Source organism: Larus michahellis, chromosome Z (genome assembly GCF_964199755.1).
Source record: "Larus michahellis chromosome Z, bLarMic1.1, whole genome shotgun sequence".
NCBI lineage: Eukaryota > Metazoa > Chordata > Aves > Charadriiformes > Laridae > Larus > Larus michahellis.
The window spans coordinates 68,420,772-68,435,499 of record NC_133930.1 but is presented as its reverse complement, the minus strand read 5'-3'; the positions used below and the strand labels follow the sequence as shown (position 1 = coordinate 68,435,499).

At 42.1% G+C, this 14,728-nt stretch overlaps 1 protein-coding gene across 1 annotated transcript in view; it reads left to right on the top strand.

The window, feature by feature from the left end:
• The first annotated feature begins 6,848 nt into the window (after positions 1 to 6,848).
• PRR16 (proline rich 16) overlaps positions 6,849 to 14,728 on the top strand; it is a 109,200-nt gene continuing 101,320 nt past the window's right edge. Inside the window, 2 exon segments of the mRNA XM_074570692.1 lie at positions 6,849 to 7,190; positions 7,192 to 7,386. Of these exon segments, the coding sequence (XP_074426793.1) occupies positions 6,849 to 7,190; positions 7,192 to 7,386 (537 nt within the window).

The following is a 14,728-nucleotide window of genomic DNA, read 5'->3' as shown; positions in this document are numbered from 1 at the left end:
CATAATAATTAGTGAACACTGAATAATGAAGAGATCGCATATTTTCAATTATAATTACCTGAATTTAGGAGTGGAATATGGGAATATTTTTCTACAGTTTGTAAGATTCTGACTGGTGCCCCTGGGTGCTTGGGTCTGTAATGTTATGGGCCCAGTTCAGCAAACCATGGACAGACCAGTGTGTTCTCACGCCATCACTTGGAGCACAGTCAGTACCTCAAGGGACTACTTGGCACTCACACAATCCAGTCATATGTCCATCAGTGAGTAATGGATTCTTCCCGTTTATGTTTCTGGCTTCTTTCTCTAAGTTTGTACCATGGCTTTTAACATAATTTGAATCTGGGGAGTAGGGGAGGAAGTGGCAGAGATTCATTGTCTGTCGATACGTTCATCAGTCTAAAATGAAAGCCTTGAACGTGCTAATGTTCACCTTTGCTTTACAGTGTATGACACAGAAAAAATAGTTTTTTAATTGCAGTAGCTGGAGCAGGCTTTGAGATAGAGGCTGTATAAATCCACTGTAGGCCTGCAAGAATTGCATTTTTTACCTTTGTATTCTTGCTACTGCTCTCTAGTTATTTTCCATGTTTGGGTTGCTCATTTAATCTGGCAGTTCTCTTGCTCAGACTATTCTGATTGAGGTGCTTTAGGAAAGAATCTAGACTGTTTTTCTTGTGTGCTCCAGATGTTTGCAATAACATACTACTGAGGTGAATGCCAGCAGTAAAGGGATATTCCTCCACAGGAAATACTTCGCATCTGACACCAACCAATAGCTCCTTAGGGAAAAAAAAGGCACCAATTTGTTAGCTGACAGTTAACCAGTAAACAAAAAAAGTAATCTTGGTAAAATTAGATGAATTATGTAACTTCCAGTAACTGAGTTTGAAAAACAAGCATAAGAAATGACTAATACAAACTATTGCTTCAGGATTACTGCAGAAACATATTCGGTCACCATCCTCCTTTCAGTCTTACCACCTGTTTGCTTTTCAGTTTTGAAGAGAAAGAAACTTCTACTCTTTCCAAGCAATTATGGAGAACATATTCAACAGAGAAAAAAACCCCAATTATCTCCCATTATTCCTATACTTTAAAAACATGTTGATGGATATTTGCAAGAGAGATGCAATTAGCACTGTATAATCGTGTTTTTCCTTCCCTGACCCATTCCCTATTTATTTTTTGTCATATATAATGTTCTATCAATTTGCATTAAGACAGCCATTTTAGTTTATTCTCTCCACCAAGAGTGGACATTGAACTGCGTGTTTGCTGTGAAAGCGAATACATTTCTGCATCTTTCAAGGATGCGTATGCATATAGTTCAGTTTTCTTATTCTCCCACATTAAATTAATAGATTTTTTTTTTGCTTGCCTAGCCAGTGGGTCATTGTCCATTGTCGAGTCAAAGCATTGCACAGGAAATTATTTATGCAATGTTAGAAGCCATTGTATAATATAAATGGACAAAGTTCACATAACTTGGTCAAAGTTCATAATATCACATCACTTCCGTGTACTTGTATTCTGACTGAATTTGGTTTTATTATCCTGTCTTAGTAAATCCATAGGCTGTATTGTGGTGAATTTTACACTGAAAACTGAATCTTTCTTGAATTAAAACAAGTCACAGATATAACTGATACTCATATTGTTTTAGGAAGATGCTCCGTTTCTTTCTCTAGGTTTTGAGGGACTAGTGTGCAGAAAATAAATAATTTAATTGCTTTCTCTTGTGTACTTTTCATAGCTTTTGACATTTTTGGAGAAATATCACTTGTTAAAATCTGACAGAAAAAAGCCCACTGCAATTTCGTGCCTGGGGAATATCCCAGATAGAGGATGGTTCATTTGCTACAGTTGTTTTACAGCTCACCAAAGAAGCCTAATAGAACACAAGTGGTTCAAAGAGGACTTAGTTTCAGCAAGTTTATCTTCCAGCTTGGTAGTATTTCTTATTACCCTGTGAAGCAGTAATAAATCTTGGGAGTTGGCATTCCAATACAGAGCCATTATACAGATTTTTCTTTGAACTGTGTTAACTAATGTGACGCTCCATCCTGAGCAGATTGATGGAACTGAACGTGAGTTATGCATGGGAGACATTTTATTCATATTTAATAGAGAAATTCTTGCATATATTTTTTAAGTTAGGACAAAATAACTAAGTAATGTCTCTCCACAACATCACTCAACAAAGGATTTGCCAGATAAATAACTTTTATGGCCATCCTGAACAGACACATGACGAACAACATGCAATGAAAACAGATTTGGATTCCATAAAACTCTTCTTTACTTTTACTTCTAAAGGAGAAAAACATACTCTAAGCTGTCTATTCACTTTCTTAAAAGCTTAGCTCCACACTTAGAGTTCTGCTCTACAAATAATCAGCTCTGTACCGTCTTTACCAGTATGTAAATCTTTATGAAAAATATGCGCGGATTGTGCATTTGATTGAAAGCACAATATAACTAGTTTCATACATATGGTATGCCTAATTTTAAATCAGTATCAAGAAGAAAAAGGTTGGAGAAGACAGACAAGAACTTGCTGCAAAAAGTGACTTTGCCTTAATCCCGACATCCATTATGTCTGCTAGTTACCGTCTGGAAATGAGACAATTTAATTCAGAAGTAGGTAGTTTATTTTTTGAGATCCTGTGTTTCTTTTTAAGGGAATAACTTGTTGTTTTTAAAGAAGTGAAAGAACATAATGGAATTTAATTATACCACACTTCAGAAAGTGTTTTTAATTTTTCCCTTTAACTGAAGAGTCTTTCAGCCTCTTTCCAAATGAACACCAACTCTATAGTTAGGAGCATACACAGCCAGAGTGACTTCCTCAGCACAACTGTTAAAGAATTGTTTAAGAATTAAGAAAAGAACACCATATTCAGTTAAATATGGGAGCATTTTGGAAAGAGATTAACCCACTATTCTTTTAGGACAGAAAAGATAAAAGATGAAAACCTGTGTTTAACAAGTACCTGGAATGTATGTTAGTGCCATTGTACTGTAGCTTAACCCATTGATTTAATTTTACTTACGATCAATTTTGAAGATTTCAATGGCTATTTTAACTAGCACATGTCCAATATGCAAGCCTGTGGCAATTGAATTAAGCTTTCTTCCACAATTTCATTTTTGGATGAAAAAGACATGTTTACTGTTTCTGTGCTTCCCTGTCTTGTATGTGGAATATTTCCTTTAGAGAGAAATTCAGAAGAGGTTTTTTATCATTCCCCAAATTAGTCAGTTCAGCTAGGTATCTTTTTCCTTTGCAAATTCTTTAATTTTGTTTGGAGAGTTTAAAAATTTTGAAAATAAATAAAAAACATTCAGATTTTTTTTTTTACCTAGGTGACTTTGTTCAACTTTTACCTTTGATAAATAACACAAATCCTAAAAAAAATACCTTCAACAGGCCACCACAAATTAATTTTTAATTAATCTGTCTGAAATACTAATGACTTGGAGAAAGTGGGATGTAGTTCTACATATATAATTTGTAAAGTGCTCATTTGGTTTCTATTCTCATATAAGAATAGGTATGAAAGTTTCATAGTACTGTATCAGCCCCTCCCAGGTAGGTAAGCATCTGGGGCTTTTCTTGGTGGGTTTTTTTTGGTTGTGTTTTTGTTTGGGTTTTTTTGGTGTTTTTTTTTTTTTTTTTTAAATAAGAGAGATGTTACTAAATTTAAATTTCTGTATTTCTGATATGACTGGTCTGGCTGATTCTCATGAAAAATTATTTCTGTGATTCAAGTACATTTTATGATTACTTATGATTTCCTGCATAGTTTCCAACTCTCTTTGTGACTCCACACATTAAAAAAAAATAGCATAAATAAAACAGCATGATAAAATCGCTGCTTTGTGTGTGTGTGTGTTCAGTTCATTCTATTTGTAACACTGGGCTGAGATATAGGATATTTTTTTCCAAAAGGAAAAGTGCCATCTACTGAATCACCAAAACAAAATTTTGCAGCATCTTGAGAGATTTTACTGCGAGATGTCCTTTCCAATTACTGATCAGGCCAATCCTTGCTCAACTTGTGAGCTCTAATGAGATCACAGCTGGCAATGGTATGGTTGAGTGCCACATTACTTCACTAAGTATTCATTTAATGTGTGTTTTGTTTTTGTTTGGGTGCTTCTTTTTCTGGATTAAAAAGCGTTAGTGGAAGATCAGTGAACTGCACTTTGAAGGTCTTAAGCTTTCACTTCCGAAATAACTTTCTCCCCCAAGATTTCTGGGGAGGTTTCTTGTGCATCTTCTGTATCTTCTTAATGGCCTACAGGGGTCAGATTTACAGTATGAAGTTACTCATCTTTGCCCTGGTTGGTCACTTCAGGTTTGGTAAAGGTATACACAGAAAGACTTCAAAAAGAATAAACTGGTAAATAGAGACAGAGACAGAAGACAGAAACAAAAGAAACACAACAACTAGTAAATAACTTTGCTATGGGACACTGCCTGCTAGTTAACTGAGACATCGTTTAGCAAGGTATAGCACATTTTTTAGAGGTATAAAATTGCTTTCAAGACCAATAGGACAATGAACTTTACTCAGGACTTAGAAGAGCTGTCAGTTTTTTTCAGGAATAAGCAATAGATATTGCTTATAGATACATCAGATGAACCTGATGTATCTATAATGTACAAAAATTATACTATAAATATATAATATTATTAATATAAAACATTGATTATAATTTAAATTAGAATAAAAATAAAATACATGTGCCATACTTAATCCTGCATAGCTTTTAGAAGTTTCACCACAAACGTGGAAGGATTGGTGAAGACAATTTATATCTTCAAAAATTTGGGAAATTATCAAACATGGTCACAGGATTAAGGAAACTGGATAATCACAGGATGATGGGTAAAGTCCTGTCACGATTTAAAACTAACTGATGAGATAGAACAGGAATCGATTTTTCCTCCTTAAAGTAAAATTTATCAGTGAGAGGTGCCAAGGCTTTATACAGAAAGAAGAAAAAATAAGCAATTGTGTAGGAAAAATATGTCTAATCATGAATGCTCAATTAGGCCAGACAAAATTTGGAGAGTCTGTAGCAAATCTGGTATTAATTTTGTGACAATGTTGATGATTTCTACAAAAACGTAGTAGAAACTATCCCTTACTTATTTATGTTATACATTATCCTTAACTTCTGACAGAAAATAGACTTTTTTTTTAATTCTAAACTGGATATGTGCTGGCTTCTGCATGGATAATTTCACTGATAGCTCTTCATAAATGTTTTCTTTTTTTCTGTTCACACAATGCCTTGGAGGGATGGTATTCGAACATATTAATTAAAACTTACTCAACAACTTGTGGGTTGCTTTCTTCCTAATTTAGTGGTGACTGCAGTTGGGAAATTCAGACTGTATTACTTAGCCTGCTTCAAAAATCATATGATGATGTTGCTCATACAGAAACTGTTAAGCAAAAATAACCAGCTGGAATACTTTTAAAAGTCAATGTTGGAAGGGCTTTTGCTTTGGTGAGATGAAAAAAAATCTACCATGAGACTTGAGGAAAGTCAAGAGGAAAGACATGGGATTTTCTTCAACGTGGCCTCCTTGAAATTGTTTACAAGGTCTGTGAGACACTTGGGGGAAAAAAAACCCCAACAACAATATATTCCCACTAACAGGTTATTTCAGCCAAACGCAGCAGGTTGCGTAGTGGTAAAAAGTGGGAAGTTAATTACACCTAACCCAAGACCGTAAGAGGTGCTGTCAGCACCTGTCTATTCATATCCCAGTCCCACACCATTCCCAGAGACAACTGCTTGTCACCAAGTCAGATTTTTACCCCGTGCAGACACACCGCTCTGGGCAAGGTTTCTGCTTGTCCCCTCCTGCTTTAGCTAGGTTAAAACATCTCAGGCTGCCAAAACTCTCAGAAGCATTTACAGCATCAAAAGTCAGTTGCAGCCATGCAGGGCGATCCTCGAAGCGGGGCTTGGCTGCGTGCCCTCTTCTTGCTGTTCATAGCGAGTGGGAGGTAGAAATACCCAAACCAATCCCTTTTACCTGAACGTGCCACCTTTTTGCAGTGAGATGAAACACCACCAGAGGTGAGCGGTACCTAGAAACCTCTTCCTTTTGCCCCGCAGGTCCGATCTCTGAATAAGGCTGTGAGTTCAAAAGCAGCACTGGCCTGGACTTCAGAGAAAGAGCCTGGTAGCATATTCCTAAGAGCTATTCTGGCTCCTGTGCAATTTTATTTCTATCTGATGAGACGCACAACCTCTGCTTCCCGACTCGGACAGGGTCGGCTGATCACCTGTGTTTGCCGGGCAGTATAGGGGTGGGTAAAGGCGTCTAACTGCCTTTTACCAATTCGGTGCCATTAACGCAACACCGTCCTTCCCACAGCCTCCTTACAGCAGCAGAGTCCAACAGGAGCGTGCTGCACCCCAGAGGAGCCAGAACGGTTACCTTACAGTGCAGAGGTGTGCGAGTGTCACCTCCCAATTATCACTTTTTTCCCCACCAGAAACGGGCATCATCGATGTTTCCTTCGACAGGAATTTCGCAGCGAGCCAGCCGCGACGAGCCGCTTCCCTTTTTTTCGGGCGCTGTTTTGGCGGGTAAATATTTCTCTCCGGCAGAGGTGGTGCCACCAGCCCCCGTGCGCGGCGACCACCGAGGTTGGGGTGGGGACACACACGACACTCCGGGGTGACACCGCGCCGTGCCCTCTCCCCTTCCCCTTGCCCCCCCCCAGGTCTGCCGGGCAGGGACGAGGAGGGGGATGCTGCTCTTCCAGAGGAGCCGCCCGGCCTCCCCCGCCCCCCGGGGAGCGCGGGCGGGGGCGATGCCGCGGGCGGCGGGCGCTCCTCCCCCGGCCCCTCTCCCCGGCCGGAGCCGGAGCCGGAGCTGGAGCCGGAGTCGGGGCGGGCGGGGCGAGGCGCAGGCGCGGCGCACGGCGGGCTGCAGCCGGGCCCCCGCGCCGCTCCCGAGAGCCGATGGCAGCTGCACAGCGCGGCCGCCCGGCGGAGCGCGGCGCGGCTCGGCGCCCCCGGCGCGGGATGCGCGGGCGGGCAGGCGGCGGCGGCGGCGGCGTCGGCGGCGGCGGCGGCGGCAGCGGCTGCGGCAGCTCCGGGAGCCGGAGGGACGGGGCCGGGCGGCCGGCGGCCGCCGCGCTCGCCTGACCTGCTGGCCCCACTGGCCGTGCCGGGCTGCCCCGAAGGATGTCCGCCCAGTCCAAGGGGACCGCATCCTCCTCCTCGTCGCCGTCTGAGGGGCCGCCGGCAGCCTCCAAAGCCAAGGTGAAGGAGCAGATCAAGATCATCGTGGAGGATTTGGAATTAGTGCTGGGGGATCTGAAAGACGTGGCCAAGGAACTTAAGGAGGTGAGAAGCGGAGGGCTGCGCGGGCGGACCCTCGCTCTGCCCCGTGTGGGGCGAGCACCCCTCGGCCCGCTCCCCCCGGGGCTCTGCTGACGCCCCCGGGCTCCTTTAACCACTTCTTCACGGCGGGTCGAGCAACTGGTGTCCGGGCTTGGGCACGGGGCGAGCCCCCGGCCGTGCCCCGGGGCGGGCGGCTGTGCCTCGCCGCGGCGCCCGGCGATCGGGAACGGGACGGGGCGGCGCGGCTGGAGCCCCGTGTCCTGGCCGCGGTGCGCCACCGGCGCCCGTCGGGCTCCCCCGGACTGCGAGGCGGCTCTGCCCGGGGACTTCCCACCTCGGCGCCCCCTTCGGAGGTGTTTTTTTTTTTTTTCCTGGGAGGCCGGGGGTGCCTCTCCTGCGGGAGGAGAGGAGAGTGTTTGGGAGAGCTGCGGGAGCCGCAGCCCTGCCCGATGCCGGGCCGGCATCCCGACGGTGGGAGAGGTGTCAGGAGCGGCTCCACTCCCGCTCCAGCGGGTTTAACTTTTCGGCTGCACGGCAGCCCCATATTCACCCCCAGGCAGCATCCCGTCGCGGATCTCCCGGCCGGTGAGGGCTGGGGAGGGTCCCGGACCCCGCGCACCCACCGCCCCGGCGGAAGGGTCGCTGCCCGGCTCGGCGGTACCGGCGCGGCGAAGTCTGCTCCTGCCTCTGCAGGCAGCCTCCCCGAGAGCTGAGCGCCCTGTTTATCTCGCCTATCTGGCAGGATTGCCTTCGCAATCTTTCTTTTGCCGATGGCGAGTGTCGTCTGCCCTCGGTTAATCTGCAGGCAGAGTGCGATTACCGCCGGCATGTTCATCAGCAGGGAAACGCTGAAGGAAGAGAATTTGGCTGTCCTTTTGGAGATTTCGACGTTATCTTGCTTTTGCTACACAACTGGTCGACAGATGGTTGGATTATGCACTGAAATTCAAGTCCAGAATCTCTGTGCATTGCTTTGTAATCCTGTATTTGACATTTATAACAGGCTGTGTTTTTTTGCTATCAAATATTAGTTTTCTATTTTAACAACATTGTCAACAAGTTTCATTCAACAGACTTTTGCCATCTGAGGGAGTCTGAAATTCACCCGGTTCTTCGTATAATCTTGAAAGATGTATAAACACACGGCTCACTAATCACAGCTGTTAGACTTCTTTCTCACCCGCAATTCCAGATTTCTCCTTTTTTGAAAATATATCTATGGTTTCTCTTTTCCTTAATGTGCTGCTGTCCCTGCTTTCTAATTTTTTGAGGTATTTTGAAGTGGAAATAAACATTATTTGTAGGGCAGTTCTTTCAACGTTTTAAAGACTGATAGAGCAAACTGGCTTCTGTTGCTGCAGAAGCACATTTTCAGGACCTGGAGAGGATGTACTCATATCTGTCCCATGAATGTAAATCATTCTCTGCACATAATCAGTCCTAGCTTTCCTTTAGTGAGCAAACAAGATCACTGTAGGTGGAGGTCGTATGTCATCATTTACTGTGGCATGTTTTAGCTAAGCAAACTTGCCTGTTCTGGTTGACTGCATCTATGAAAGAGAGCTGGATTTACCTCTGCTTGATGGGGAAATGGCTTGTGTGGAACTCCTTTTGCCAACTAGAGTGAAATGTAAAAGGGAAGTTGTAGAGAAATGGTGCGGTAACTCTGTTAAGTACTGTGTACCTGTTGAAGGGTGGAAGGATTGCCAAGAGCATCCATTTTGAGAAAATAAAAGTATTTTTTGTAAAAAGGATAGTCAAATCTTGTTCGTAACCACACATGAGCTTTTGAGTAATGCTTTTCTCTAAATATGTCTTACAGACATGATACCTGCGATACTCTGACAAACAAGGGTTGCATATGCAATTGTCTGCTTGCTTGCGGTATTATCATTATGTGTTAAACACACTTTGCAATATTATCATTATGTGTTAAATACACTTTGTATGACATTTATTTTGAAAAGTCCGCAGAAGTTTGCCATCTGGGTACCTCCAGTTGTCCGTCTATGGACTAAATCTGTACAAGATCTATTGACGCATCTGCAATGTATACCTTTTTATGTGAAAATGATTTAATTGATGATACTGTAAGCTAGTGATCAGTCACTTTCATAGAGGGAATGTTAGAAAGCATTGACGGTTCTTTCATTAAAGCACATAGGAGGTTGTTCTATAGTCAGTTTTGGTGTATTACACGCAGAAATATACTTGTACTTCATTTGTGGTTCCTTGCTGTAGGACCAGGCAAAGTAATAAACTAGAGGATGTAAGTTTGCGCTTTCCATTTTCACTACGAATTGTGTTTTTCTGGAAATGTTTTGGCTCCCCTTTTATTTTCACTGGGTGTTTGCTATAACCTTTCCTGTCGTTTGTTCCTCTTTTTTTTTTTTAATTAGGAATATAGTACCTGAAAACAGGTTTTCATTCGTTTTATTACTGTTATGTTAAAAAAGACTAAAATTCTGCTACAGTGCTAGGGTATGAGGGCTTTTTTTTTGTGCAGCTACAGTAATATTTAGTTTTGGTATTGAAAATACAGCATTTGTAGAACACTTTTTTTTTTCTATTTATGTCTACCTATTTGTTACCCTTAAGTATAAATGATTTATTTATTAGATTGTACTTAATGTAGCACTTCAGGTATTGGGATAGACTGGTTGTCCTCTCCTAGCGTCTTTCAGTCTTCTTGTGTAAGATTTTATGTTCAAAGTACTGTCAAGTTGAAAGATGGTTTCATTGCTTCGAAGTGAACTGTTCTATAGCAGTACGGAGTATGGCTGTACAAGACTTGTATGTCTTGTTATATTTAGCTTGTTATAGTTCACTTACATTAATGTATTTGCCTCTGCCCTTTGTTCCAATGCTTTTTCTAATTGATACTTCAGCATTTTCTTTATTCAAAAGAGGGGAAGGGAGAAGTGGGAAGAGGATGGGGTGTTAAATCCAGATGCACAAACCATGGAGGTTATAAATTTTCTGTAAAAACACATGACCAAATCATGTGGATGAAAACAAGTACTGTTAGGAGTAGGAGTTACCGTGTCTCAGAAGTGGAACATCTGTCTCTTTTTTTGTCTCTTATTTATTGGTCTGGTCTGGTTAGGCGAATGTAACCACAAAAGACTAAGGATGGAGAAGGGGGGTGACTGAGAGACGTGTTAGGATGGAGTGGTGCTAGGTCCAGAGTCTGAGCTCATGTGTGGCTAATCCTCTCTTGGGTGCAGTTAACTTAGGAGAGACTTGGCCACTTTTGTCTCCTTGCTAAAAAGAAACGCGGGGTGGGTGTGTACCAACAGTAGGATGTGTTTCATGCTGGAAGAAATTAATGGATTTAAAATGGGTTGAGTGGCTGTTATTTGATGAATATTCCAAAGAAAAATCAAAGGGGTGCCAGAGGATTGAGCAACACTGTCTGTTTCTTTAGTCCAGGCTATTTCAAAATAAAGTTGGTGAAGCCTTAAGCTTTGATTCTCCTCCAGAGGATTGGATAAAAGACCTTTTTCTCTGGAGTCCCTCTAGAAAGATGTTTATTATTAAGTCTTGCTTTGCAGATGATATTTATCTGTCTGGTACATAAATAATGAGGTGATGAACACTACTGGAAACCAGAACACATGTGGTAATTAAAATATTTTGATTCTAAAATGCATGAGGTAGCCCTAATTTTCTGATGACTTCAGAAAGGATGGTAGGGGGTGTGCATGCACACCTGTGGACAGCAGGGCACAGAGATCTGCATCGTCTTAATATTGATATTATAATTTTTAAGACTTCCCTGTTTCACATTTTATGATAATGTTGCACATTTCTGTAGCCTTGCACTTGTTTACATTAAGGAAATACTTAACTAAATCATTTGATAAATACTTTTTGTACTAATAAAAATTCATCATGCGGAACAAATTCCTGGAAGTTATGTGTGAAACATTTGCATAGCTTTTAATTGGCTAAGTATGTTTCAACTTTTTATCGAAAGGAAGCAGCTGTGTAGCTATCGCCAGTGTTTAGAATAATCCAAAATGGAGGTACAGGAGGAGCAGAAGCCCCCGTAGGCACATGCATCAGTAAATTTCCAGTCTTTCCGAGTCTACCTCCTCTGCTTCAAATCCTGCAAAAATGTCTTGCTGACAGAATGAGTGAATAATCCTCCCTCATCTAGCTGACGTGTTTATTTGCCATGAAGATGTCATCTATAAAATTTGGGCGTGACTTAACATGTAATGTTTTCTAAAGGATGATGGAACCATCAAATGCCAACCCCCCCCACCCCCACCCCAAACATCACGACAAAGTTTGTTATGGAGTAGATGACCTGATTCTGTTACCATGCCAGTCGTCATTCTTTTAAATGGAGGGTGGTCGTGTATTCCATGGTCTTCAGTTCTGGATCAGGCCTGCAGGAGCATATTACAATTACGACAATAATGTTTTCCATTCCGTTTTTGTTTTTGTGTTCAGGTAATGATCCAGGTGGCAGGAAGGCGCTTCAGGTTGTTGCCAGTTAGTCCAGAAACTAGGGAGCTGCAGTTTGTATCCACCAAGAGGATTAGAGCAGCAGCAATCAATTGTGTTATCAGTATCTCTGATGTGCAGGCAGCAATACAAACAAATACAAAAAATGTTTTGGGTTCATATTGCTGCATGAAGGTGAGGTGGAGGAGGTATTACAGCACAGGTGTATAATATACTATGTAGAAACCTAAAGGTAAGCAGAACAATAACAAAACATTTTAATCCGTTCCTTATTCTCCTGCTGATCCCTGCCTCTTCTCCTTTTTGGTCTCTCTCTAGATGTCAAGGGCTTGCTGCTCCTTTTGCTAGATAGTGGCAGTCGAAGGAGGAGGTTTTTGAGCATACTTGTTCCTACTGTTAGGAATCCAGTAAATGCAGATGCCCTTCTTATGCATGGCTTCTGGATGCTGGCCCTCCTGGAGTCTCGCTTCAGTGGAGGCACTCTCTGTGTATGCAGATCTGGTCAGTGAGACGTGAGAGGGACTGAAGCTTTCTTGTGATTTTTATTACTGTACCTGGGATTGTGGTCCGGTTCAGTCACCAGGACCAAGGCATTATATGACTAATGGCATTGCCCATTCCAAAACTTGCTAATCTCTCCGGCAGCAGGCTTTTTTTTTTTTCTGATTTCTTATTGCAGTCCTTAATGACAAATGCAATCATGAACTCTACCTCCTGGATGTTTATTGTAAGTGCAGAGTATGATCCATTATGTAAGAGCAGTACAGTGTATGTACACTGCACAGCAGCTGTATTGTGATGTGCCCAGGGGTCCAGATAAGGCCATAAATAGTCATTACAGGTAACTGAATCATAATTTTCCTTTCCTTTTATTTCTTGTGGTCTGTGAAGCATTTTTACAGTTACACACAACAAAAAAGTGCAAATGCATTAAGATAAAATTCTTACGCTGGTAGTGTCAACAAAGCTAATTGAGCTAAAAGGGAACTGTGAACCTTAAAAAAACAGCCATGTGTTAAGGTTTCCAGGAACATCTTAAATGCTGATATACGACAAGTTAAGGTTGCTCCACAACTGATTTGTAACCAAAGCTACCAAGAGTTAGTAATTGTATTGTGTAACACAATGAGAAGAATAACTAGTGTACATGTAGAACATTGCTTGTTCATATCAAGAGGCTTGACAGAGGGAGGCACACTGTCAATTTATGCTAGCTATTTTGTTTTTGTAAACACTCATGTCAGCTACTTCATTCCTTTTATGCAATACTAAGCTCCTGATAGTAATGTGTATTGTGCAACCATGAGCTAAATAGAGCATATATAAATTCAGTTTTCAAATAAAAACAGTACCACAGTGCAAATACGTATTTTTGTGCTAAAGTTTGGACTTCATACAGTCTGTGCACTTCTGACCGTGATACAGAAAACAAAAGTAGTGAGGCACGAAATTCAATCTGTTGCAGTCAGATTTTTCCATTGACTTCAGTAGGACCAAAAGTAAGTTCAGGGGTGACAGAAGTTAGATTTGGGCTACTTCATTTTTATTAAAACTTCAGAATTCAGAGAAATCGGTTGCTGCCATGTGTAGGTATAAATGTGTCATACAAAAACAATGACTTGGTTGAGCACTGTCATTGAAGTTTTGCAGATTTTTACCAGTTTCCTCTGGAAATGAAGCAATGCTTCTGTTCCCATTACTCACATTGGACAAAGTTTTGGAATAGCCTTCCCACTTCCAGTCCAAAACCTCCATCCAAATTAGTACTCACAGTCAATTTGTACACAACTAATTAATAATCCTCTTGGGGGAGGTGCAGGAGAGGTGCAAATGTTGTCCCCGAGTTTTAAAGAGTATCTCAATGAAGAGCATCACTATCCTCTCTAGTTTTCATTTCTTTTAAGGCTGCAAAGTATTGGTGGCTTATAGTAGTCTCTGCGTATTATAACTGTTATTTGAGAGGCAGGTGAACAGAATGGTCAGTGACCTCCTAGGTAGCTCATGTGTATCCTGCCCAGATGTCCCCATTTTTTTTAATTCAGTAGAGGTTGTTGCTGTGAGGCAGACAGAGTGAAGGGGTCGAGTTTGCGTATGGACGGCTGTCCTTGCCACGTAACCTGTGGGTGACATTCACCCATGCAGGTTAACACTAGCTTAATTACCTTTACATAGATAGGGCTTTGTTTTATTCTATCAGTAGTCAGGCTTTTTGTTTTGGTTTGGTGTTCTAGTTGTTTTTTTGTTTGTGGTTTGGTGGTGCTTCTTTTTCATAGCAGCTAATGTATGTTGTTTTCTTAACGTACATTACTGAGGTAGCGTTTCGTTCAAATTTCAATGTAGGGTGCATGTTTTCTGTTTTACTGGATCTTTACCATGTTAGCCATGAATGTATGGTACGGGCTTCAGCCTGTACATGCCTCCTTCTGTCGCAGCTCATGTCCAGCTCTGCACATCATTAACTCTGGTCATTCTTGCTGCAGCTACCTGCAATGCTTCAGAATGCCCTTTCTTATTGTACATGGGGGAAGAAGAAAAGCAGAGCCTGCTTTCACAGTGGAAGGGCTGAGAAAATCCTCTCAGTACAGCTTCCCTGTGTCAGGTCGTGTGTGTGTGTGTTGAATGTCCGGGGTGGGAGGGCTTGGTGGCTGAGCACTCGCTTTGGTTTAGAACTGTTGTACTACAGCTGATGGGAGCAGTGAGGAGCGATTGCCTGCAAACAGGAGTAGTACCGTCAGTTGTTGCTTTTGCAAAAATTGTAGTATGTTCCTGTGTCTTTAAAGGTTAACAAACTCATCCGTTGTCTTATGCAGCATGTGCCACATTGCATTATGAAGACTGAGAGCACTGATGTTGAGTCATTTCCAGATTT